The sequence below is a fragment of the Drosophila tropicalis genome, unplaced genomic scaffold (genome assembly GCF_018151085.1).
Source record: "Drosophila tropicalis isolate 14030-0801.00 unplaced genomic scaffold, ASM1815108v1 contig_1033, whole genome shotgun sequence".
NCBI lineage: Eukaryota > Metazoa > Arthropoda > Insecta > Diptera > Drosophilidae > Drosophila > Drosophila tropicalis.
In genome coordinates this window covers 93,766-118,246 of record NW_027172394.1, presented here as the reverse complement: position 1 = coordinate 118,246, position 24,481 = coordinate 93,766, and the positions used below count along the sequence as shown (strand labels likewise).

The following is a 24,481-nucleotide window of genomic DNA, read 5'->3' as shown; positions in this document are numbered from 1 at the left end:
GAAAAGAACTATTCGGCAACAGAAAAGGAATGCCTAGCGATAGTATGGGCAATACGCAAACTAAAACCATACCTTGAAGGATACCGATTTAAAGTGGTAACAGATCACATGGCGTTGAAATGGTTGAATAGCATAGAAAGCCCTACGGGCCGTATAGCCCGATGGGCACTGGAACTGCAACAATACGATTTCGAAATAGCATACAGAAAGGGCAAATTAAACATTGTCGCAGACGCTTTGTCAAGGCAACCAATGGAAGGGTGCAAAAGAATAATAGATAATGGTGCCAGATTAAGACAAGCAAACAATGAGTGTGGGTGGATTCAAGACATAATGGGAAAAATAAAACAACAACCACAGAAATATCCGGATTACATTATAGAAAATAGTCAGGTATACAGGAACATTCCGCACAGAGCAGGCCAAGAAGAAGTGGTAGCTTGGAAACTATGTGTGCCAAAAACACTACTGTAAGTAATGGCCGAAAACCACACGGCAACAACAGCAGGGCATACAGGGAGCAGGCGAACTACTGCCAGGGCTGCAGCAAGATATTACTGGCCAGGAATGCAACGAGATATCAGGACATTTGTAGGAAAGTGTACGATATGCCAACAATATAAACCTAGCCAACAGCAGGCAGCGGGAAAGATGGTTCCGGAAGAACCATGGGCTACAGTATGCGCTGACTTTGTAGGACCGTTGCCAAGATCGAAACACGGAAATTCGATGCTACTAGTAATCATTGACAGGTTTTCGAAATGGACAGAACTGATACCGATGCGGAAGGCAACTGCAGAAAGTCTAGTGAAGGCCTTTCGAGAGAGGATACTATCTCGATTCGGAGCTCCAAAAAGAATGGGGATGCCAACACCAACTGACAGCACCGTACACGCCACAAGAAAATCCAACCGAAAGAGCAAATAGAACAGTAAAAACAATGATTGCTCAGTTTACGGGGGAAAATCAACGCAACTGGGATGAAAGTTGGCCAGAAATAACTCTCGCAGTGAATACAAGCCAATCAGAGGCAACAGGATTCACGCCAGCGTATGTAATACAGGGGCGAGAACCAAGAATGCCGGGTGCACTATACGATAATGTCACGATAGGCATAGGGAAGCAAACGATACCACCAGACGCGAAGGTAAAACAAATGCAAGAGCTGTTCGAACTAATACGGCGAAATCTGGAAACGGCTGCACAGGATCAGGCCCGCCATTACAATCTGAGACGAAGAGAATGGAGACCAGTGATCGGAGCAACGGTATGGGCAAAAGAACACCACCTTTCAAATGCTGCAGAAGGATTCGCAGCAAAGCTGGCACCAAAGTTTGGAGGCCCATATGAAGTGATAGGCTTTGCATCTCCGGTCATATGCAAAATACGGCACAAAGAAACGAAAAAAACCAGACAAGCACACATCAGCCAACTGAAGCAACAAATATGCGAAGAAGCGGATGGCACGAAAAGTGATGAGCAATGAGGATGGACGACTCGAATGACATGGCGGCGAGAAAATCTGCACAGACCGGCCGGCTGGACAGAGAACTCAAAACATGACTTCGAGCTGAAAATCTAAAAACGCATCGCATCAGAAACAAATTATAGCAAAGTTGCAAACCGCATCGCAGAGCACAATGAAGATGTGCGAATATCGTAATGACACATACAAGCATGCGAAAACGAATTTAGAAACTGGTAACGGATACCCGAATATCGTAACGATGCAAACAATATGCAGGCATAATAGAAAAAAAAAACCAGAGATAGAACGATTGGGGACAGCACCAATACATATGCGCTCACACCGCGAAAAGAGAGGGGAAAACGCACCCACACAGGCGCATGATGTTACGCACCCACACATACGCACGATATGACGTATGTAGTGGTGAGTCACCGCAATACACATACACATGCGCATGATACTATGCATATAATGGTGGAGCATCTCGGCGTTTTAAAATATGCCAAGAGAACAAGGGCAAGGAGGAGAAATCCTAAATATCGGTAAATATCAAAGAAATGACCGAAAGGCGAGGTTTCATGCGTGCAAGTGTCAGGATCAGGAAACACTCAAAGTTTATCACTCGGCGAGTAAAGAAAAAAAACACAAAGAAAACATGAACGCATTAAATCAAATTTTGGCCAGGATGAAGGCATAGCTCGACGAGGTGCGGCACCGCGGGCCAATATGGAACGCGGTGACTGGCATATGGTCCGATGAGGAGTCCGACGAGGATGAGCCGGATATGATGGATCCGGTAATCGCCGCCTCATCGGACGAGGAGAACGAGTTGGCGGATGAATCAAGTAGCGGCCGAAGCAGCCCAGCTGAGTATGCACCGTGGGAGCAGAACGAGGCATACGAGCCGCCGGCAAGATTGTGCCGGAAAGGGCCAGGGAAAGGCTGGCAGAGGCAATGAAGTGGCAACAGCAACAAGCCGAGCTAAAAAGGGCCAGGGAAAGGTTGGCAGAGGCTGTGAACCAGCAACAACAACAGCAGCAGCAACAACAGCAACAACAACTGCAGCAGCAACAACAACAGCAGTAGCAACAACAGCAACAACAACAGCAGCAACAACAGCAACAGCAACAACAGCAGCAACAACAACTGCAGCAGCAACAACAACAGCAACAGCAACAGTAGATAGGGAAAGGAGGGTATAATAAGTAGGATAATTAGATGTAAGTAGGAAAAAAAAGATGCGGAACGGGCCAAAAAAAAAAAAAAACAATGAAAAGATGCCCTAATCCGACAACAGTTAAGAAAAGATACTCAGCACAAATACGAGAATGGAAAATATACATACAGAAAACAAACACAAGGTACAAGGGACAGGGGAGGGCAAATCCCTCCCGAAGAAGGGGGAGTGTGAGGAACATTATATAGACAAGAATAATGTCCCCCACAACAAACAAGCTACAACAAACAATCTACAAAAATACAAACACAGCCAAGACACAAACCAAATACACAGTATAAGAATTGGTCATATAAGAGTGAAATCGGGTGTGAATGAGCAAACGTAGCGAGGCCGGCTGTTGGCTGTATAAGAGTAAATGAAGCCGGGCTTGAAGACACAATTGCATGTGAAAAGGGGGCATTGGCCTCATTTGACAAATTAAGAGCCAGTTGGGGCGTTTCAGTTATGATTAATGGAGTTTTTGTGTGCTTTGTTATTTTTGCTTGTTGACACTTATTACATTTTTTTATATATTGAGATATATCTCGTGTCATATTCCTCCAATAGTAATGCCTTTTTATTTTGGCCATAGTTCTTAATATTCCAGTATGACCTCCTTGTATGGGGTCATCGAGGAACGTAAACAGTATTGCTTCATTTTCTTTATCTTTATTTGATAACAGGGTCACCGGCTTGAGTAGCGCTACTCTTAATGATTGTAAAATTTTATTGCCCATATTTTTAAAAGATTCTATTGAGATAGTTTCAAAGATCTTTTCGCTCGGTGCCACTTTGACTTGACTTATGTTGAAGTATACCGGCTTCCTTTTCGAGGCCTTGAAAAAATTGACCTAAGTCGAGAATTCCATTGGTATACATATCGCAAATGTCAATTCTTGCTATAACTTTCTTGCCATGTTTGAATGTGGTTAAAGAATCGGTTATTCGCAAGGTCACTACTTTTTGTACTTCGTCGTTTACAATGACGTCATACACATTGGGCTTAGAAGGATTAAGAGATTGCTTTTGCAACTCTTTTTATATTATTTTCTTTTTCTTTTCCTGCGCAGGAATTTGACTGTTTACTTTGATTTCTGGTAGTGACTCTCAGAATTTTGTGACTGGTTGGTATATTTTGTAAGTCCTGTATAGTTATTCTCGATATATTCCTCTAATTCAAGTCGCATTCTGGTTAGCTTGGAACTTGGGTTTGCCATTGAAAACAAATAAGTTAAGGCTCTGTGGTCTGTTTTGATAGTAAAATGTCTACCATAGATGTATGGTCATAATAATTTAACTGCCGCCGTGTACAGACGTGTTTTTTAATGCACTCCGCTAAAATTGAGTGTAAAAAAAGACCGCGTTTGCAAAAATTTGTGTAGGGCTCTCAGTCGCCCCAGAGACGCCTATTTACAATCATATTGCTATTAGATTGCTCTAATAGCAATAAATACTAAGTTGCAACAACAAAGTGCGTAATTTTTACAAAAGCCATGTCCACCAATTCGGACCCAAGCTCTCTCGATCCCCAACAGCAACAGCTACAAGAACTAATTGTACAACAACAACGTGAGCGTCGACTCTCGGTCCAACGCAACAACGCGTACTTTTCGGTGGTGTCGCCGACCCCACTGAATGCTAACGTAAGCAATAACACCGAAAGTGCCAGCCACTCAGCAATCAAAAGTAACTTACCGTGGAGAGAGCAGTGTGCTTCTCCATCAATAACGATAACTGGGTCACCGATTGCACCGACCAGCACCGTCAGCTCGTTGACAGCAACTACTGCAGCGTCTGCCGAAGTATTGACCTGCCTCAAGCCGTCAACGACAAGTCGCCCTGAGTCAGCCAAAATAGTAAACCCAACGACTTCTGTCCAAACTGGAATGGATAGATATATTAAAATAACTAAGCGGAAGCTAAGCCCGCAAAAGAAAAGTGGCAACACGCCGAAAATAACCAAACCAAATGAACGAGTAGCACCCCTTAGCGGGAATCGTTTTAAAATTCTTGCCGATCAGCAAGATGATCAAGCCGGCGCTGTAGATAAAGTTAAATCGGCTAGACCACCCCCCTTGTACATCCGTGGAGCCAACTGCAGCGCCCTGATTTCGAAGCTAGTAGAAACAGTAGGGGCAAATAACTTTGTTGTAACCCCTCTCAATAGGGGGTAACATTAAAGAAATTAAATGTCAAACCCAAACTGAGGACAATTTCCGCATCATCGAAAAGTACCTCCGTAATGCTAACATCAACTTCTATACCTACCAACTAAAAAAGCAGTAAAGGGCTCCAGGTTGTGTTGAAGGGGATTGAGCCATCGGTCCCTACTCAAGAAATAGCAGACGCGTTGGTCGAAAAAGGGTTTGCGGTCAAATCCGTTGTCAACATCATCAACAGGAACAAAGTCGCACAGCCGCTCTTTAAAATCGAGCTCCAACCAGATGCAAAGCGGTCGAAGCCAAATGAAGTGCACCCAATCTACAACCTACAGCTCCTATTGCACAGAAGAATCACCGTAGAGGAGCCCCATAAGAGACACCAACCACCGCAGCTTAAAAACTGCCAGGAATATAACCACACCTCTAACAACTGCAATCTCAGGTCAGTGTGTGTTGGCTGTGGCGAAAATCATAAAGATGGCATTTGCACCAAGGACAGAAACAATGTCGCACTAAGATTATGCAGTAACTGTGGAGGGAACCACACGGCCAACTACAGAGGATGTCCTGTCTTCAAGGATCTTAAATCTCACCTAAACGGGCGCAAACCCCCAGCTGGACCAAAAATCACCGTCAACGCCTCTAAAACTACACCCGAGGTATTCTTCGCCAAGGCTGTTAGATCATCTAACATGCCTGCTACATACAGTCCTAGTGTATCCTTCGCTAGTGTGCTCCGAACTGGACAGACGGAGCCCGCAAAAGAGACCCCTTCACTTCACCATCTACAGAATCCGCAACCTAGCGCACCAGAGCTTGGCCAGCAAACTCCAAGTGGCTTAGAAGCCCTATTGATCTCACTCAATCAAAACATGACCACTTTTATGACGTTCATGCAAAACTGTATGCAAGAACTGATGCGGAATCAAAACCTGCTTATCCAGAAGCTTATCGAGAATAAATAATGGCTTCCCTACGTCTATGTCTTTGGAATGCTAACGGCATCTCCAAGCACAAAAATGAACTGCAACTATTCCTAGACTCAAGTGAAATCGACGTTTTGCTGATTTCGGAAACACATTTAACATCAAAAAATAATTTTCAAATACCAAAATATACCTTCTATGCAACAAACCATCCAGACGGAAAAGCTCATGGCGGGACTGGTATCCTAATCAAAAACCGTATAAAACACTCGTTCCTCAACAGATTTGAAACACAGCACCTACAAGCAACTGCTATAACCGTCCAAACCAGCTGCGGCAACACTACATTGGTTGCCCTGTACTGCCCACCACGCTTCTCAATCTCTGAAAAGGAATTTACCGATTTCTTTAACACACTCGGAGATCGCTTCATTGCAGCAGGGGACTATAACGCCAAACATACGCACTGGGGATCTCGCCTGGTAACTTAAAGGCAAGCAGTTGTACAACACAATAGTCAACCCTCTCAATAAGATGGATTGCGTCTCACCGGGTAGGCCTACTTATTGGCCCACAGATCCACAGAAAGGGCCTGACTTGATTGATTTCGCAGTAACCAAGAGGATTCCACGTAATCGGATCACTGCGGATACACTGCTAGATCTAACTTCCGATCACTCTCCAGTACTATTCACACTATTAACAAGACCTCAAGTACTTGATCGCCCATATAGGCTTACAAACAACAAAACAAATTGGCTTAAATTTAAAATGTACATGAGTGCCCACATTGACAGTTCGCCGAAACTGAATGCTGCAGAGGACATTGATATGTGCGTCTCTACACTTGAGTCTATGATGGCAGCTGCAGCAAGAGTATCTACTCCACCTGCCTCTTCTTACACTAAACCTGTTGACAGGCCTACGAACCGGCGGATAGAACAATTAGTAACGGAAAAACGACGTCTAAGAAGAGAATGGCAGATTACTCGCTCACCAGCAGCAAAACTTCGCCTAAGGCATGCTAATCGCAACCTCTCCAAGACGTTAAGACAAGAGGAAAGCTGGGCTCAAAGAAAATACATAGAAAAGCTCAGCCCAACCAGCACTAAACATCCTCTGTGGAAAGCCCACCCAACTGTAAGCGCTCCTGCAGAGACAATTTCACCGATAAGGAGTCCAACCGGTGGATGGGCCCGCAGTGACGAAGAGAGGGCATCCGTATTTGCCACACATCTTAAAATGGTTTTCCAGCCAAATCCAACATCAAACTCATCTGTACTTCCCCCTTCGAGCACACTAACGGATAGTGAGTACTCGGAACTCCAATCGGACGAGATTACTGCAGTTATTAAAAACCACATAAAGCCAAAAAAAGCCCCTGGCCCACACCGAAAATGATCCTGGAGCTCCCTATCATTGCCATACAATACATCTGCAAACTGTTCAACGCTATAATAAGAATTGGCTACTTCCCAAGAACATGGAAAAGGTCCACTATCATCATGATTCCTAAAGTGGGAAAAGACAAAACCCAGCCATCATCCTATAGGCCAATTAGTTTGCTGCCATGTCTTTCGAAGCTTTTTGAAAAGGTCCTGCAGATCCGACTAAACTCATTTCTGGCATCGGAGAACACAATCCCTTCACACCAGTTCGGCTTCCGCGAAAAACATGGTACAATTGAACAAGTCAATCGCATAACATCCGAAATACGAACAGCATTCGAACTAAAAGAATACTGTGCGGCTGTCTTTCTCGACGTTGCCCAGGCTTTCGATAGAGTTTGGCTGGAGGGTCTGATGTTCAAAATCCGGCAAAAACTGCCACAGTACACCCACAAACTCATGGAATCTTACCTTTACAATTGGCAATTCGCTGTAAGATGTAATGGCTCCGTCTCTGCTGATTTTGAAATCAAAGCTGGTGTACCGCAAGGCAGTGTACTCGGCCCATTGCTCTACCTACTGTACACTGCAGACTTACCAACGAGTTTAGGACTTACAACGTCCACTTTTGCCGATGACACGGCAATCCTCAGCAGATCCAAATGCCCAATACAAGCCTCTGCAAAATTAGAGGAACACCTCAAGGTGGTAGAGGAATGGCTAGCAACCTGGCGTATCCGGGTCAACGAGCAGAAATGCAAACATGTTACATTTACGCTTAACAGAAGAAACTGTCCAGCTCTAATGCTAAACAACGTACCAGTTCCTCAAGCCGAGGATGTCACTTACCTTGGCATCCACCTAGACAGAAGACTAACTTGGCGCAAGCACATCGAAGCAAAAAAGTCACAGCTTAAACTGAAAGCAAGTAGCCTACATTGGATCATCAATACTCGGTCCCCTCTACGTCTGGAATATAAAGTCCTCCTATACAACTCCGTACTGAAACCCATCTGGACTTACGGAGCCGTACTATGGGGGAAGGCAAGTACCAGCAATGTCGATATTATACAAAGAGCGCAGTCGAAAATTTTAAGATCAATCACGGGGGCCCCGTGGTACATACGGAACGACAACATTCAAAATGATTTAAATATACCTAGCGTAAAATCTGAAATAGGTAGTCAACAACTAAAGTATTCTGCGAAACTGGATGCACACCCAAATGTTCTTGCCAATTCCCTTACGCGAACTAATAATAGAACTCGTCTTAAAAGAAATGACAGACCAACCCAATAACAAGTGATTCGGGCCGCCTGCAATATCCCCAGGATTTATCTTAAGTACTAGATTAAGAAAAATATCTCAAACTTGTTGTTAGGCTCTAATTTAAGAGTGGATTCAACAAATATATATTAAACGTTATAAAAAAAAAAAAAAAAAAAAAAAAAAAGATGTATGGTCTGAAATGCGTGATTGCCCAGTGAATTGCAGCTAACTCTTCAGTTTTACTCTTATTACTCTCACCTTTGGTGAAAGATCTAGACGCGTATGCTACTGGAAGCTGTAGTCCATTTTTGTTTTGCGTGAGGACTGCTCCACATGCACATTTACTTGCGTCTGTGATTATGCAAAATTCTTTGCTAAAATCTGGGTACTGTAACAGAGTTGGGTTCATTAATGCTGATTTTAAATGCTCGAACGCATTTTGACAATCACTAGTCCATAGGAATTTAACATTTTTCTTACATAATCTTGTTATGTGACGAGAATATTCGGCGAAATTTCGTATAAATCTTCGAAAATAATTGCAAAATGCAATGAATCTTCTAGCGCTGTCCGCATCATGTGGGACTGGATAATTTTGAATGACATTATACTTTGTGTCATCAGGCAAGATTCCTTTATCTGTGCATTTATGTCCCTAAAAGGTGACTTCATGCATAAAGAATGAACATTTTTCAGGATGTAACTTTAGGTTGTGTTGCCTACACTTCTCAAAAACATCTGTTAGATTATTGAGCATATATTTTTCGGAACAACCTATGACTATTAAGTCATCCATGTAAAGGAAAGCTTGCGAAGGTTCAAGTCCAGTGAATGCTATAGTCATCATTCTCTGAAACGAATTTGGCGCTTTTTTTAAACCGAATGGTAATCGCGTGAAGCAATATGAGCCATTACATGTGGAAAAGGATGTTATGTTTCGTGACTCTTCTTCGCGTTCAATTTGATGAAAACCTGACATTAGGTCGAGGCATGAAAAATACTTTGCTCTACCTAGTTGATCTAAAATGTCATCAATTCTAGGTAACGGAAATTTATCGGACAACAATTTTTTATTAATTTGACGATAGTCAATTACTAATCGCCATTTTTTATTTTCGGAATTTGGTAATGATTTTTTCGGTACTAATAAAAGTGGGCTATTGTAAGGTGATACAGAGGGCTCGACTATTTCGTTTTTTATAAGCTTTTGGACTTGTTTTTGGATTTCGTCTTTCTGACTATGAGGATTTCTATAATTTTTGATAAATATTGGTTAATCGTCCACCAGTCTTAATTTTTGTTTATAAAAGTTATTTGTTGTTATTGATTCGGTTTCTAGTCCGAATACATCACTATATTTCTTGCACAACTTCGTAAGTTGGCTGTGAAACTGTGGGGGGAAAATTTTTTGATAACGTAGTTAGTACTGCGTTTTCACGCTGTTCTTTATTTGCTTCTATTATTTCGTAGCCGGAAGCGGTTCATATTTCAAACTTGATATGTTTACTATTTGGTCTATGTTTGTAGTGTTTAGCAATCGTATGACTGCCTTTTTGGGGGTTAGTTATGGTATTTGGTAAATAAATACCATTATGAATTTCCTGATTTGGATCAATACACTGTCTTCTTGTGAACTTATTTCGATCTTTCGGACAATTTGGAATCTTGCTGGCAATACTATTGAATTGTTACCAGAACTGTACGATATTGGTACATATATTGGATATTTTAGGTTGTTTGGTCTAATTATTAACCAGTCTTCGGACGGATTGAAATCTAATTGACAGTTGTATTTCCTTATAAAATCGATTCCTAGTATTCCATCACATGGAATAGCGAATTGGTTATTTACGACGTGAAAGTCGTGTGGGATTATATATTTTGAAAATTGGATTTTAACAGAAAAATATGGATTTAGTTACTTCTTTACTGATTCCCTGTATGTTTATAATTTTATTGGTTTGAATATTTTGAAGATTATCGGAATTTCCTTTTACAATAGATATTTCCGCTCCTGTGTCTATTAAGAATACTAACTTTTTTCCCGTTGCCACATTCGTGAAGGTAACAAACTCTTTACTGCTGAGTATCTAAAGGTGCCTGGGAGTTTCCAGAAGCATTCTGTGCTACCATAACATGATTATTGGTATAACCGTTTCGTCGGTTATTTCCTCGGTTACCTCTATTATTCTTGTTGTAACCTCTGTTGTTTCCTCTGTTATTATTATTCCTGTTTTGCTGGGAATTTTGGCCGTTATTGTTATTATTATAGTTATTATAATAACCACGACAATTGCCTCTACCGCGATAATTATATTTGTTATTATAATTACCACGGTTTCTTTGGGCATAATAGATGGCATTATTTTGGAAGCTATCTGTAGATCCCGACTCTACTGAAAGAGTGGACTTTTGGTATGACCTACCATGGCATTTACTGCCACTTTGGTAGTATATTTTACCGCTTCCTCATTTGGAAGACCATCGGACATATATGCGCTTTTAAGGGCGTCAGTCAACTCAGTAATTTCGTTTGTGTATGAAACACAGTTATTGGGATTTCTCTGCAGATTTTTAATTTTTGCAGTTAAAAGGTCTACTGAGTCACCCTTGAAGATTGTTGATAGTCTTTGTATTACTTCATCAATCGTTTTTTTTGAGCTTAGGCTGCTAGCGGCTTGACCTTTTAATTTTGATTCTATTAGTTGGATGGCTACCGCTTCGTGCGGTTCTTTTATGGTGTCAAGAACGCGAAGCGCTCCAATGAAACCTGGTAGACTTTTAATATCACCATCGAAGTATGGTATCAGCTTGGTGGCTGTATTTATGAATTCTACCCTCGTTTGTGTCATTGTGCTTTCTTTTGGAATGGCTGGTTTTTTATGACTTATTATTGATTGATCAGAGCTCACTGATAGTTCCTCTAGACCTATTTCTTCATCAGCCATTGGTTTCGTTACTTCTTCCAGTGATATTGAACTTTCCAAATCAATTGTTTGTTTATATTCAATATTGTATCTTTTAAATACGGACTTTGCCTTTTGTTTGCATTCATCATAGAATGCATCTGCGGCTGTTTTTCGTCCCGCACTTAGTTTACTCTAGTGTTCTCTTAACACTGCTCTGATATTTTTTAAACTCTCTATTATTATTTTCGAGTGTTTGTATATTGTACTTTGGGATGTTTCCCTATTCTGCGAGAGGCATTTACAAGATTTATTAAATTCTTGTGCATGTATTCTAGCTTCTCTTATTATATCATCCCAAGTAATCATATTTTGTTAATAGAAAAAAAATTACACTCTCTTTTTTTTTTTTAATTCCGTAAGAGATCGATTGTCTCTATGGGTTCTTCAAACAGTTTAGAACAGGTAAAATTCTATTTTTTCGCTTTAGGCGATTATATGCTTCTACTATATATCTTTCTATCAAGTGGGCTATCCTTAATTTGAATTTTCTGTTATTCACAATCCAGTATTTAATTTCCTTATATTTTTCCTTATACTTTAACTGGGAATTCTCCCGTTAAATCAAAGTATGCTAATCTTATCTGTACTAGGTTTATCGAACTTTGTGCCGATTTAATATTATCCCTATTAAAAACCTCAAATAAATCCGCTGCAATGTTGGGATTCCTATTTACTATCTTCCTAAAATAATTGTCTAACGTACTCATTTTAATTAACCAATATATATTTTATTCAGCTTAAAAAATTTTTTTTTTTTATTTGGAAATTGATATATATATTTTTTTCTTTTGATAAAAATTTTTTTTAAATGCACTTTTATTACAATTGTTGCATATGTTATTTAGATCTTATCAAGATCATTAGCATGGCTTAAGGCTCTTTTTGTTACACATTTATTGTGTAGTTTGTATGCTTTATATAACACATATGCGCTCATTATTATTACAATTACTAATAAAAGTGCATTTGTTGGTTTTAAATCTACATTCGATGACTCTATTTTATTAATAACGTTAGCAGTGGAGTCCACTGTCTTGGTATCTATTAACCCCATATTGGGTTCATTTAATATGTCATCAAACTAGCTTATTCTATTATCAAACATTCAAATTTTAAAATTGTTTCTCTTTTTTTGTTTTTTGTTTAATTTTTCTTTTTTTACATATATCCCTGCCTAGTTTTGCGTGTGGTTTTCAGGCCACACTCTAATTGGACAGCTTTAATGACGCACAATTGTACCTAGTTTGTTTTACAATTTATAAAAAACCAGAGGGCCGGGGCTAACTTCGACCGCGTCAAAGTTTGTATACCCTTGCAACTTTTTTGGTAACTCCTTACCTATTAGCCATAAATGTGGAAGAACGTTTTATCTAAAAAGGCTTATGTTTGCGAAAGAATGGCCTACAATTATAGGAAACAACGAAGATATTGATCAAAGTCACTGTTTTCCACCGATCGTTCCTATGGGAGCTATACGATATAGTCACCCGTTTTTTATCAAATTCTACACAGTCATTAACAGATATACTAAACTAACAAATGTTTAATTTGAAAGCAATCGCGGTAAAAGTAACGAAGTTATTTACAAAAGTCACTGTTTTCGACCGATCGTTCCTATGGGACCTATATGATATAGTCATCCGATCTTTATCAAATTTGGCACAGTCGTTTATAAGCGTAATAAACTCTCTAATATTATATATTTCACGATAATAACATAGAAAATAACAAAGTTATTGGAAAAATTACTGTTCGTGACTTTGGGGTTTGTATGGGAGCTATATGATATATTGGTCCGATCCGGCTGAATCCGAGATATACTCGATGACTTGATAGCTTGATCTTGACTCGACGACTTGATGATGTCCTGAGTCGCTGCTCGCCTTATAAAGGCATCCTGGGCCTCCAGAATCACTTGGTGTGATACCGCTATACAGCCGGTAACTTTCCATCGGCCCGTCGCTTTCATCCACGCTGATGCCATGCGTGGTGAAAGTCCCGTAATAATTCTTCGCGCAGCCGCAACCACTTTCTTGACTGCTGCGCGCCCATTGACTCTAGTCCCTGTTGCTCTGCTTTGCCCACATAGCGTCTCTGTTGCTATGCAGGCCTCCATCCTTTTCTCTCCAATATTCGCTTTATCCCAGTGGTCGCATATCCTCTCTCTTTGCTAGGCGACGCTGCTTTCTCCAATGTCCTTCTTTGCTCTGTTTGTTTCATTAGTTCGGATTAATTTGTTGCTCTTTTCCATTTTATGGATGTTTTATTTCATCAGAATAATATATTGATTTTCGTTTATTTCGTTTTAATTAATTGAAGTCAAAATTAACTAAATTCGTTCATCTACGTCATCAATATTGTTCACGCCACCGGGTGAACAGCAGTGAGCGGCGAAGAGCAGTGAGGAGTGAGGAGGGTTTTTTGATCCTCGGCATCTACGGTCACACCAGGAGGGGTGACTAGATTTTTCCGATGGGCATCGCCATTTAATCTAATACGAGATTTCAACCCAAACACCCGTTCTTTTCTTGTGATTTGCTTTTGCTTTTTTTCGATCGTAATTTTTTCCAACCCGCATCCATCTCGTGTGTGTCGGGACATATTGTAAAGTATATAGATTAGTTTAAAACGAAGTCCTCGCGCGTTTTAATTACTTACTACACCAGACCTTGAAGACATTGGCACCCGCCAACCATTTGAGGCTTAGTCGGGTCCTTCCGCCCCTCCACAAACATTGGTCCTTCGAGCCGGATATCCTTCCGCTCCTCCAGCTTGCATCGGCGGAATTCCTGATAAGTACAAAAATTTCATTATTCATTTCATTTACATACTACTAAAAGTGTGAGGTTTTCCCGCTTCTCCATAGCGACCTACACACTTTTACATATTGTATGTACATACCTGACCTGTTCCAAGGTTTCATGGTAGTTCCTAATCCTTAGCGTGATTGTCCAACGTTCTCATTTTACATTCCACGATTATCCATTTTTATTTTTTTTTTTTTTCCTCGCACTTGTCCAAATCCACCTTTTTTTTACATATGCATTCACATGTACATATAATTTACACAGCTGATTGCCAAATCCGCGTAAAAGTTTAAAAAAAAAAAAAAAATTATTAAAGTGTTATAAAAACTAGAAAAAATAATAATCAAAGTGTTCACCGCGTTTTCTTATGTGTTGGAATAATTATCTTTAATGCCAAACTTATTTCCGCACGCGCGTATCTACGTACATACATACATCGTCACCTGTTGATGTACGCGCATATGTACATACATATCCATATATGTACATACAATCCCTTCGCACATTTACCACGACACAAAAGGCAAAAAAATATTCTTTTTTTTAATAGCACTTCACGTATGCACCGCGATTTCTTGCGCGTTCGAATTAGGTGCGAAATTAATTTCCTCACGCGCGTCTTTGGATACCGGTGCACTTGCTTACATACGTACATACATACATATGTATATGTTTACATAGTCATACATTGCACATACATATGTACATATCCACAACACATAATACATTTCGGTGTCGCGCATTGATTTAACACAACCCCACATCCAATTAAATTACAATTACTTACGTTTTTTTTGTTGTTGTGAACAACGCGTGTGCATACATATGTATCTATACTCACCTGTGTACTTATGCATGTACGTACACACATAGATCAAAGCATCTGTCCATATGCATTGATCGGTTGTTTTATTTGCGCACAACACTCGCGGTGTGTAAAAGCGTTCTTTTGTTCTTGGTTTTTCCGCACAACCACAAAAAAAAATTATTCACATACATAATTAAACAACAAAATCAAAAACCAAATATATAAACAGCGGCCGACAGCTGTTTTCGGAGTAGTGGTGACACGTGAGTCGAGTCGTGATATCGATAGGCGGCTCAAACGCGCCAAATTTAAATCACATTATTTCCGACTCTCCTTTTTCGCCTAATTATATATCCGCCCATATTTATAAAACAATACATATATATTTTTCCAGCACTATCGTGCCCACATTTATATATCCGTCCATATTTATAAATTATTTATATAATTTTTCCGGCCAACTTTTTGCGCTCATATATATATATCCGCCCATATTTATAAATAAATACATATATATTTTTTCCAGCACTATCGGGTCCATATTTATATATCCGCCCATATTTATAAATGAATACATATATATTTTCCAGAACTATCGGGCCCATATTTATATATCCGTCCATATTTATAAATTATATATATAATTTTTCGGCCAGTATTTTGCGCTCATATATATATCCGCCCATATTTATAAATAAACACATATAAATTTTTTCCAGCACTATCGGGCCCATATTTATATATCCGCTCATATTTAAAACCTATATATATTTTTTTCCGGCCAGTATTTTGCGCTCATATATATATCCGCCCATATTTATAAATAAACACATATAAATTTGTTCCAGCACTATCGGGCCCATATTTATATATCCGTTCATATTTAAAAACTATATATATATTTTTTCCGGCCAGCCTTTTGCGCTCATATATATATCGGCCCATATTTCTAAATAAATACATATATATATATTTTTTCCAGCACTATCGGGCCCATATTTATATCTCCGTCCATATTTATAAATTATATATACAATTTTTTCCGGCCATTATTCTGCGCACACATATATATCCAGATCCAGATTTATATAAAAACGTATTTTCCTTTTATCCTATACATCTTTATTTATATATTTCATCCGTGTTTTGTTTTATACGTACTCCCATCGGTAATTTTCAATCCCCATTCGTGCGTTCGTATATTATTCCGCATCTATCCCCATTAAAGGGGCTTCGTTTCCGAGCCACACGCGAGAAAATTCTCCCGCAATCCTGCGGTGCACAGTGAGGAAGTTCTTGCGTCCCCATACAGTCCACTTCTCACTTCCAAAACAAAAAAAAAGGGACGCGCACAAACGCGGTGTTCGTCGGTAAGGTCGTCCCCTGAGTATGTCCACGGAGCCGTCCAAGACTGCGCCGAAGTCCAACAGTCTTTCGTCTCCCTCTGCAACTCCGGAGAAGGTTCGGCCTCCGACAACTCCGGTGACCGTGAAGCGTACGGATATTTCGCGCAAGTTCTCGTCAGTTCGCAGCCGCAGCGAATCCCCAAGGTCCCGTCCGTCTTCGTCCAGCTTACCTGAGGGTCGCAGATTCTCGGTTAAAGACTCGAGGGAACACAAAGGTCGTTCCAAGCTTTCAACTCAGACCCAGATTCCGCACGTTGTTGTGACGCACTGTTCTGACGCTCCCGTCACCCGATCCGTATCACAACAGCGTAGAGAACACTCCAGAATGTCCCTTTCCGATTTCGTTATAGCGTGCGACGCATTGACTCTGTTTGAAGCTCGCGAGAGTGAAGCTCTAACTTCTGAAGTGCCCTTGTTTTCCATTAAAATGCACTTAGAGCAGCTCAAATCCCTTTGGTCAACTGTCGAGATGGAATACTCCCGTTGTCACAAGGCCTTGACAATCCAAGCCGACGAGGAAAGCTTGGCAAACATAAGCCACATCAAGGCGAAGCACGAATCCGCTTACGCGGCATATGTGCGATGCGGGACGTTGTTCGGAGAACGCATCGAACAGCTCTCGGCACAGATGACGACTCTTAGGCGTCAGCCAACCGCTCCGTCGGGGCCACCGGGGCATAGAGTTCCTCCGTGTGAGGTAGAGACATTTGATGGCGACAGCCTAGCATGGCCCACATTCCGCGATTTGTTCGCCGCCATTTATATCGCCAATCCGTATTTGTCACAAGTGGAGAAGCTCTATCACTTGAACGCCAAGACGCGAGGGGAAGCGAGAACCATCGTGGCTAAGTCCCCCTGACGAATGAGGGTTTCCAGGCCGCGTGGGAGAACCTCACCGCACGGTACGAAAACAGCCGTCTGCTGGTCATGACTCAAGCCAGACAACTCCTTCAGATTCCCGCGGTGGCACAAGAGTCGGGCAAATCCTTGCGAGAGCTGCAGACCGCGTTTCAAGGGTGTCTTACCGCACTTGAGCGTTCGGGTGTTAGTACTGAGAATTGGGATGTCCTACTTATCGCCATCTGCACTAGTAAATTGCCGAAGGCCACAATCCTCCTGTGGGAGCAATCAGTGCCCAATAAGACTGTCGTCTCAACGTGGTCCGATTTGAACCAATTTCTTACCGATCGGTATCGTGTCCTGGATGCCACCGAAGAACATAAGTCGGCCCCAAGTGTCCAAGCCATCCCCATTGGTCCCCGCAAATCCTCTGCAACGATGAAAGTCCAAGCGTTTCCAGCGAAAGCTCAGCTCAAATCGGCGTCTTGCAAGCTGTGCCATCGGGAAAATCACCCAATACGGCTCTGCCCTAGTTTCCTTGATATGCCTGTTCAGAGGCGGCTGGAAACCATTAGACAGCAGGGACTTTGTCTGAACTGTTTTGCCCGCGGTCATCAAGTGAAGGGCTGCTCCAGTGCGCATAATTGCCATACCTGCAAGGAACGTCATCATACGCTGTTGCATCCTAGTGATGTGTCCGTGCCCTCGCCATCCGCTGCGCAAGTCCCACCATCCAGCGCCACAGAGCGCCCGTCCGCGAGCGACCAGCTCACAAATGCTCAAAGTTATTTTGCATCTACCCCAGGCAGAGGCCTTTTAGGCACTGCGATTGTCACTCTGCACCATCGTGGTGTGGATCATCATATTCGGGCGTTGATCGACTCGGGAGCCGATTCAACTTTTCTCTCCGAACGTGTCTTCAGCATGGTCCAGCCCCCTTCTACCCAGTAGACGCCGCGGTTACTGGCATGGGCCAGAGTGATGGAGGCTGCGCCGACAAGGTGTGTCTGCTAATGCTGTCTCCCCCGTGTGACAGATTGAACAAGATTGAGGTCTCCGCCCTGGTCGTATCCAAATTGTCAGGGGCCATTCCAACAGCTCCATTCCTTAATACGGTTCCGACGCAGTGCCTCGATCGCCCCCTGGCTGACCCGTACTACAACAAGCCCGCGCCTATTGACATGATCATCGGTGTAGACCTGTTTCCCCACATCCTCGGAGAACGGATCAAAAAGGATATTGGTGATTTTGTCGGGCTAGAAACCATCTTTGGATGGGTTCTGTGTGGGGCTATCACTCCTGACCCCCCGGTGTCTAGATCCGTTTTCGCGGCACAGACGCGAGTTAGTCCCGAAGCAAAGCTTGATGTACTCCTCACCAAGTTTTGGGAGGTGGAAGACCTTCCCGCAAAGCCGGAAAAGGAGGATGACGCATTCTGCGAGCGGAACTTCCAGGAGACCACCCAAAGGGGAAAGGACGGCCGATATGTTGTGTCCCTACCGTTCAAAGATCCGAATAGCGTGGACTTGGGCCACTCAAGACCGATCGCGCTGGCTCAACTCCTGCGGAATGAAGCACGCCTTCTCAAGGATCCGGTTCTAAAAACGCAGTACGATGCCATTATTCAAGAGTACGAGGAATTGGGTCATATGATTCGGGTGACGCCCGATAGCACCACCACTAAGGTACGCGTGGTATTTAACGCGTCGAGCCCCTCCACACAAGGCATCAGCCTCAACGATGTCTTGCACACCGGTCCTACTCTTCAGGCCGACCTCACGCTTCAGGTACTGAAATGGCGGTTCTTTCAATTCGTTTTCAATGCCGACATAACGCAGATGTATCGACAAATCCGAGTCGATCCCAGGCATACCCCCTTTCAGCGGATCCTCTACCGAGACCGCTGCGGCAATATTCAGGATTACGAGTTACAAACTGTCACGTTTGGGGTTAACTGCGCGCCATTCTTGGCGATCCGAGTCCTTTTACAACTGGCACAAGACGTGCAAACGATGTATCCTCAGGCGAGCGAAATCCTTCGGAACTACATGTATGTTGATGATGTCCTTGCCGGCGCTCACACTGAAGCCGACGCTCGTCTCGCCATACGAGAGCTTCAAGCGGTCCTCCAATCTGCGGGATTCCCGCTTCGGAAGTGGACTTCCAATAAGAAGGAAGTACTTCAAGCCATTCCGAGAGAGCACCTGCTGCGAGAGGACTTTCTCGAGCTGGAAGACGCGAGCACCGCAAAAACCTTGGGTATTCGATGGCAAGCTGCTGAGGACGTCTTCTTCTTCACCACAGCGGACCCCCCCTTGAAGGAGTCGATCTCCAAGAGGCAGGTTCTGTCCCATATCGCTAAGCTCTTCGACCCCGCTGGGTGGCTAGCCCCATTTGTCATCCGAGCGAAGATATTCATGCAGCAAATCTGGCTTACCGAACTGGGCTGGGATGATGTTCTGCCGCCTCTCCTGCTGCAACAATGGCATGAATTCCTGCAGGATTACCCAGGCCTCAGTCGACTCCGCATTCCCCGTTGGCTAAACACCAGCGATAAGCTCTCGTGGGAGCTTCATGGCTTCTGTGACGCGTCACAGAAAGCGTATGGAGCGGCCCTATATGTGCGGGTTCGGTACGGCAATCAAGTAGACGTCCATTTATTAACGGCTAAGACCCGTGTAGCTCCAGTCAAAACAGTCTCGCTGCCTCGGCTAGAGTTGTGCGGAGCGGTTCTGCTAGCCGATCTCTGGGCGTCGATCGTTCCTGAACTTCCAGTCCGACCTGCAACCTCCCAGTTTTGGACCGACTCTACCATCGTGTTGGCTTGGCTCAATAAACCTCCGTGCAGTTGGTCCACCTTCGTGGCCAATCGCGTATCCAGGATCTCCGAAAGCACTAGTGGCCAAAGCTGGTCACATGTGCGCTCCGAGGACAACCCCGCTGATCTGGCGAGCCGTGGAGTCTCCGCGGCCGAGCTATCGGCCAGCAGCCTCTGGTGGCATGGGCCGGACTGGCTCCAGAGAGCCCCCGAGTATTGGCCAACTCCCCATAACGAACTCCCAGACACCCAGCTGGAGCAACGGGTCCAGTGCCACACCACCGCGACCACCCTACTCGAGGACGTCAGCGAACGTTTCTCGAATTATGGTAGGGCTCTACGAGTCATCGCGTACATCCTACGCTTCGCCACCAAGAGGATTTCGACGCCTTCCACGGTTCGCCTCACCAATGACGAACTTCTTTCCGCCGAGCGCGCCTTGATTCGGACCTCTCAGCGGCGGGAATACCTCGCGGAGATACGGGCCCTGGGCGAAGGGCGACCCCTGCCATCATCCAGCACTCTACTCAATCTGAACCCATTTCTCGACCAGCATGGGTTACTCCGCTCCTGCGGACGACTCCGGGCCGCTGAGTCCCTCCGATATGATGAACGTCACCCTATTCTCCTCCCATATAGTACTCATTTCACTCGCCTGCTTGTCGCATTCGCCCACCGCATCACGTTGCATGGCGGCAATCAACTGATGGTGCGGTATTTGCGCACCAAATTCTGGATCCCACGGATAAAGAACATGGTAAAGTCCCACATCAAGGGGTGCAAGGTCTGCATCGTTCATCGTCGACGACTACAGACCCAGATGATGGGTGATCTCCCTCGAGAACGCATCACGTATTCCAGGCCCTTCACCCACACGGGCATTGATTTCGCAGGGCCGTTCGAGATCAAAAATTAAACCGGGCGTGCGTGTCTCATAACTAAGGGTTATGTCTGCGTCTTTGTGTGTTTCAGCACGAAGGCAATCCATCTCGAGGCTACCTCCGACCTCACCACTGAAAGATTTCTGGCAGCCTTCTCTCGGTTTGTCGCACGGAGACAATGCCCACAGCGCATTTACTCCGACAACGGCAAAACCTTCGTAGGGGCCTCAAAGGCGCTCGAAAAAGATTTCCTGAACGCCACCAAGCTTGAAATAATGAAGGCATTCCCCCAGCACATCCTATCCTGGCAGTTCATTCCGCCAAGCGCGCCCCATATGGGAGGACTGTGGGAAGCAGGGGTCAAAAGTTTTAAGACCCTGTTTTACAAGTCCTCGTCCACTGTCAAATACACCTTCGAGGAACTTTCCACTCTCCTGTGTAGGATCGAAGCGTGCCTAAACTCCAGGCCAATCTCTCCCATGAGTGAGGACCCAGAGGATCTACTGGCCCTAAGCCCGGGACATTTCCTGATTGGAGGACCACTCTTAGCCATTGCGGAACCGGAAATTCTGGTCGAGCCTATGTCGCTGATCAACCGATGGCAGCGACTAAAGGCAATCCAGCAGGCTTTCTGCCGCCGCTGGAAGAGTGAGTACCTCAAGGAGCTTCACAAACGGAACAAGTGGAAATCACCGACTCGCAGCATCCAGACCGGCGACCTCGTGATCGTGTCCGAAGATCATCTCCCCTCCAACGAGTGGCGCTTAGGGCGAATTGAGCGCACTCTGCCCGGGGCTGACGGCCTCGTCCGAGTGGCTGATGTCACCACCGCGCGTGGGTCTATCCGAAGACCCGTAGCGAAGCTCATTCTGTTGCAAGACAGCAGGAGTCCTGAGTCTAAAACCTTATCGTGACTCCTAATCCCTCTATGTTTCCTCCGAATGTCCTCGTCTCCGTGCATGTTTCTCGTTCCCGTGCATAGACTAATCCACTCCCCCATACGTGATTTCTTTCGTTACAGTTCATTCAGCTCGCCCTTTCATAGCGACATGGCCCCCACGCGTCTGCCGCACCACCGCAGCAAACGAGCTCCACAGGGCACGAACGTGTACCGATGCCGGGTCTGTCGGGGGGGTTCATGCACTCCGGCAGTGTCAGCGCTTCCTAAACCTCCGAGGGGAAAAGCGGCTTCGGGCGGTGCTCATCAATAAATATTGTCCCAATTGCTTGGCACACGAGCATTCATCCGACGCGTGTCGGACTCGCCATGGTTGCCGACGATGCGGGCAAAGGCACCATACCCTGCTCCACATGGCCGACCAACCGCCGAGACGACGTGCCTCCGCCCGGCGTCGCAGCCGATCACCCCCCTCCGGGCGTGCTGCACCCCCGCTACAACCCCGTTCCCGATCATCGTCCGACCGCTCCGCTTCCCCAGAAGGCGCACCCGAGATTTCGTTATCCTCCCTGCTCCACGCCAGGACGACGACTGTCCTGCCAACCGCAGTCCTCCGGTTGGGCAATGGCTCGAAATCCTTCGAGACCCGCGTCCTTCTTGATGCGTGTGCGGCTGAGAGCCGCATCAATCTCTCCTTTGCCCGGTCCCTGGGGTTAGCTGTGACCAAGGTCGGGGTCGACCAAGCCTGTACGGCCGTCCTCGAGTCGAGGTCCGACAAGACGTTCCGACGGAACGTTATATTCCGGGTCGAAGAGGACTTGCTCATCCGCACTCCCATCCGGGAAGTGGCGGCGCCGGTCCGAGAGAAGTTCGCCACCCTGATCCTGGCCGACCCCTACTTCTATCGGCCGGCGTCGGTATCCGTGGTGCTCGGGGCAGACCTCTATCCTGAGGTCATCCAACCAGGCTGTGTGCCCGGTCATAGCGGTACTCCCGCAGCCCAGAGCACCGTGTTCGGATGGGTCGTCTCCGGCTCCTGTGGGATCTAGGCGCTCCAGGACGTTGCCGTCCCCCATCCTTTATATGTCCAGGGTGGCAATTGCAACATGTTGCAAGGGGGCGGTATGTTCACGCCACCGGGTGAACAGCAGTGAGCGGCGAAGAGCAGTGAGCGGTGAGGAGGGTTTTTTGATCCTCGGCGTCTACGGTCACACCAGGAGGAGTGACTTGATTTTTTCCAATGGGCACCGCCATCACTAAGAATCGAGCCTTTCACCCGAACACCCGTTCTCTTGCATTTTTTACGTTTTGTTAACCACTTTCAACCCGAACCATTTCCGTGTGTGCCGGGTTACCTGTGAATATTATATAAATAATAAAACCTACGTTTATTTAACCGAAGTTTTTCGTGCGTTTTAATTCACCATTCGCTCACCACAAACTGAAGAAATTGGCACCCGCCAACTCCTTGTATTTCATTTGGATCCTTCCGCCCCCCACGAACAGGTCCGTTTTGCCTTTCGGTCACTTTTGTAAATTAGTGCCGGTCCTGTCACGGTCGCCATGTAATACGTCCTATGTTGTATCATTCAAGATGTAATATTTTGAGTTTGCAAAAGAAAGACACAAGCAGGTCTTTTCAGTTTGAGTATGGTTTATTGAATGATTCTTAATTCTATTACAATTGTTTTCTATAGCTAAAACCGCGTAGCTGCGCTGCTGGCAATGCAGGCAGAGGAGCGGTATGCTTATAAACATATTTATGTGTAAATGTATGAATGTATAAATGTATAATGTTTACATAAGAGCATGTATGTATATATGTCGCCGCAGCGAGAGAGTGAGTATGTATCATATTGCATATTGGGCCTGAGTGGCCGCGCGTGTTATATTTGCCGACGCAGCAATTCTCCAGCACCATGCACTCATGGGTGGTTATGTTGCTTAAGAGGCAAATGTACTTGAATGTTGCGGACATAAATATTGTTACTAATTGATACAATATATTTGTATACATTGTAATGTTGTTATTTTAGAACATGCTACATTTGAGTCAATGTTAATTTCGTCGTTTTCGACCTTTATTCTCATTACCGAACTAAATTCCGTTTCATCATTATATTTCCCGACTTGTACTTCATCACGATTGATTATACCATACACCCATAGGGTGAAATGGTATATTAAAGTCGCCAAAATGTATGTAACAGGCAGAAAAAAGCTTCTCCGACCCTATATATATATTCTTGATCAGGATCAACAGCCGAGTCGATCTAGCTATGTCCGTCTGTCCGTCCGTCCGTCCGTCTGTATGAACACGCAGATCTCGGAGGCTATAAGAGCTAGAGCCACCAAATTTGGTATGTATACTCGTGTAGTATGTAAATGTATAGAGTTAATTGGAATTTTGGCCACGCCCCCTTGCGCCCCCCAGGAATCACATAAAACTGTTTTTCTTAAAAAGTATAACAGCTAGAGACATCAGATTTGGTTTGGATACCCGTTTAGTTAGCCCCCTTACGCCAGCAGGAATCACATAAAACTGTTTCTTAAAACGTATAACAGCTAGAGACATCAAATTGGTTTATAAACATTTTGCCACGCCCCCTTTCGCCTGCG

General features: G+C 44.3%; 1 protein-coding gene across 1 annotated transcript; it reads left to right on the top strand.

Annotated features, from left to right (window-relative positions):
- Positions 1 to 1,078: 1,078 nt before the first annotated feature.
- On the top strand, positions 1,079 to 2,557 carry LOC137572054 (target of Myb protein 1-like). The gene is made up of 3 exons (XM_068283837.1): positions 1,079 to 1,267; positions 2,169 to 2,316; positions 2,361 to 2,557. Exons 1-3 carry the CDS (start codon positions 1,079 to 1,081, stop codon positions 2,555 to 2,557), a joined length of 534 nt encoding a protein of 177 aa, XP_068139938.1.
- The last annotated feature ends 21,924 nt before the right edge of the window (positions 2,558 to 24,481 follow it).

Excerpts from the sequence above, each read along its gene's own strand:
- LOC137572054 (XM_068283837.1), top strand. The coding sequence starts at position 1,079 with ATGCCGGGTGCACTATACGATAATGTCACGATAGGCATAGGGAAGCAA. Across the intron at positions 1,268-2,168 it reads GACCAGTGATCGGAGCAACG|CTCGACGAGGTGCGGCACCG; the intron begins GTATGGGCAAAA and ends ATGAAGGCATAG. Across the intron at positions 2,317-2,360 it reads CGAGTTGGCGGATGAATCAA|AACGAGGCATACGAGCCGCC; the intron begins GTAGCGGCCGAA and ends CCGTGGGAGCAG.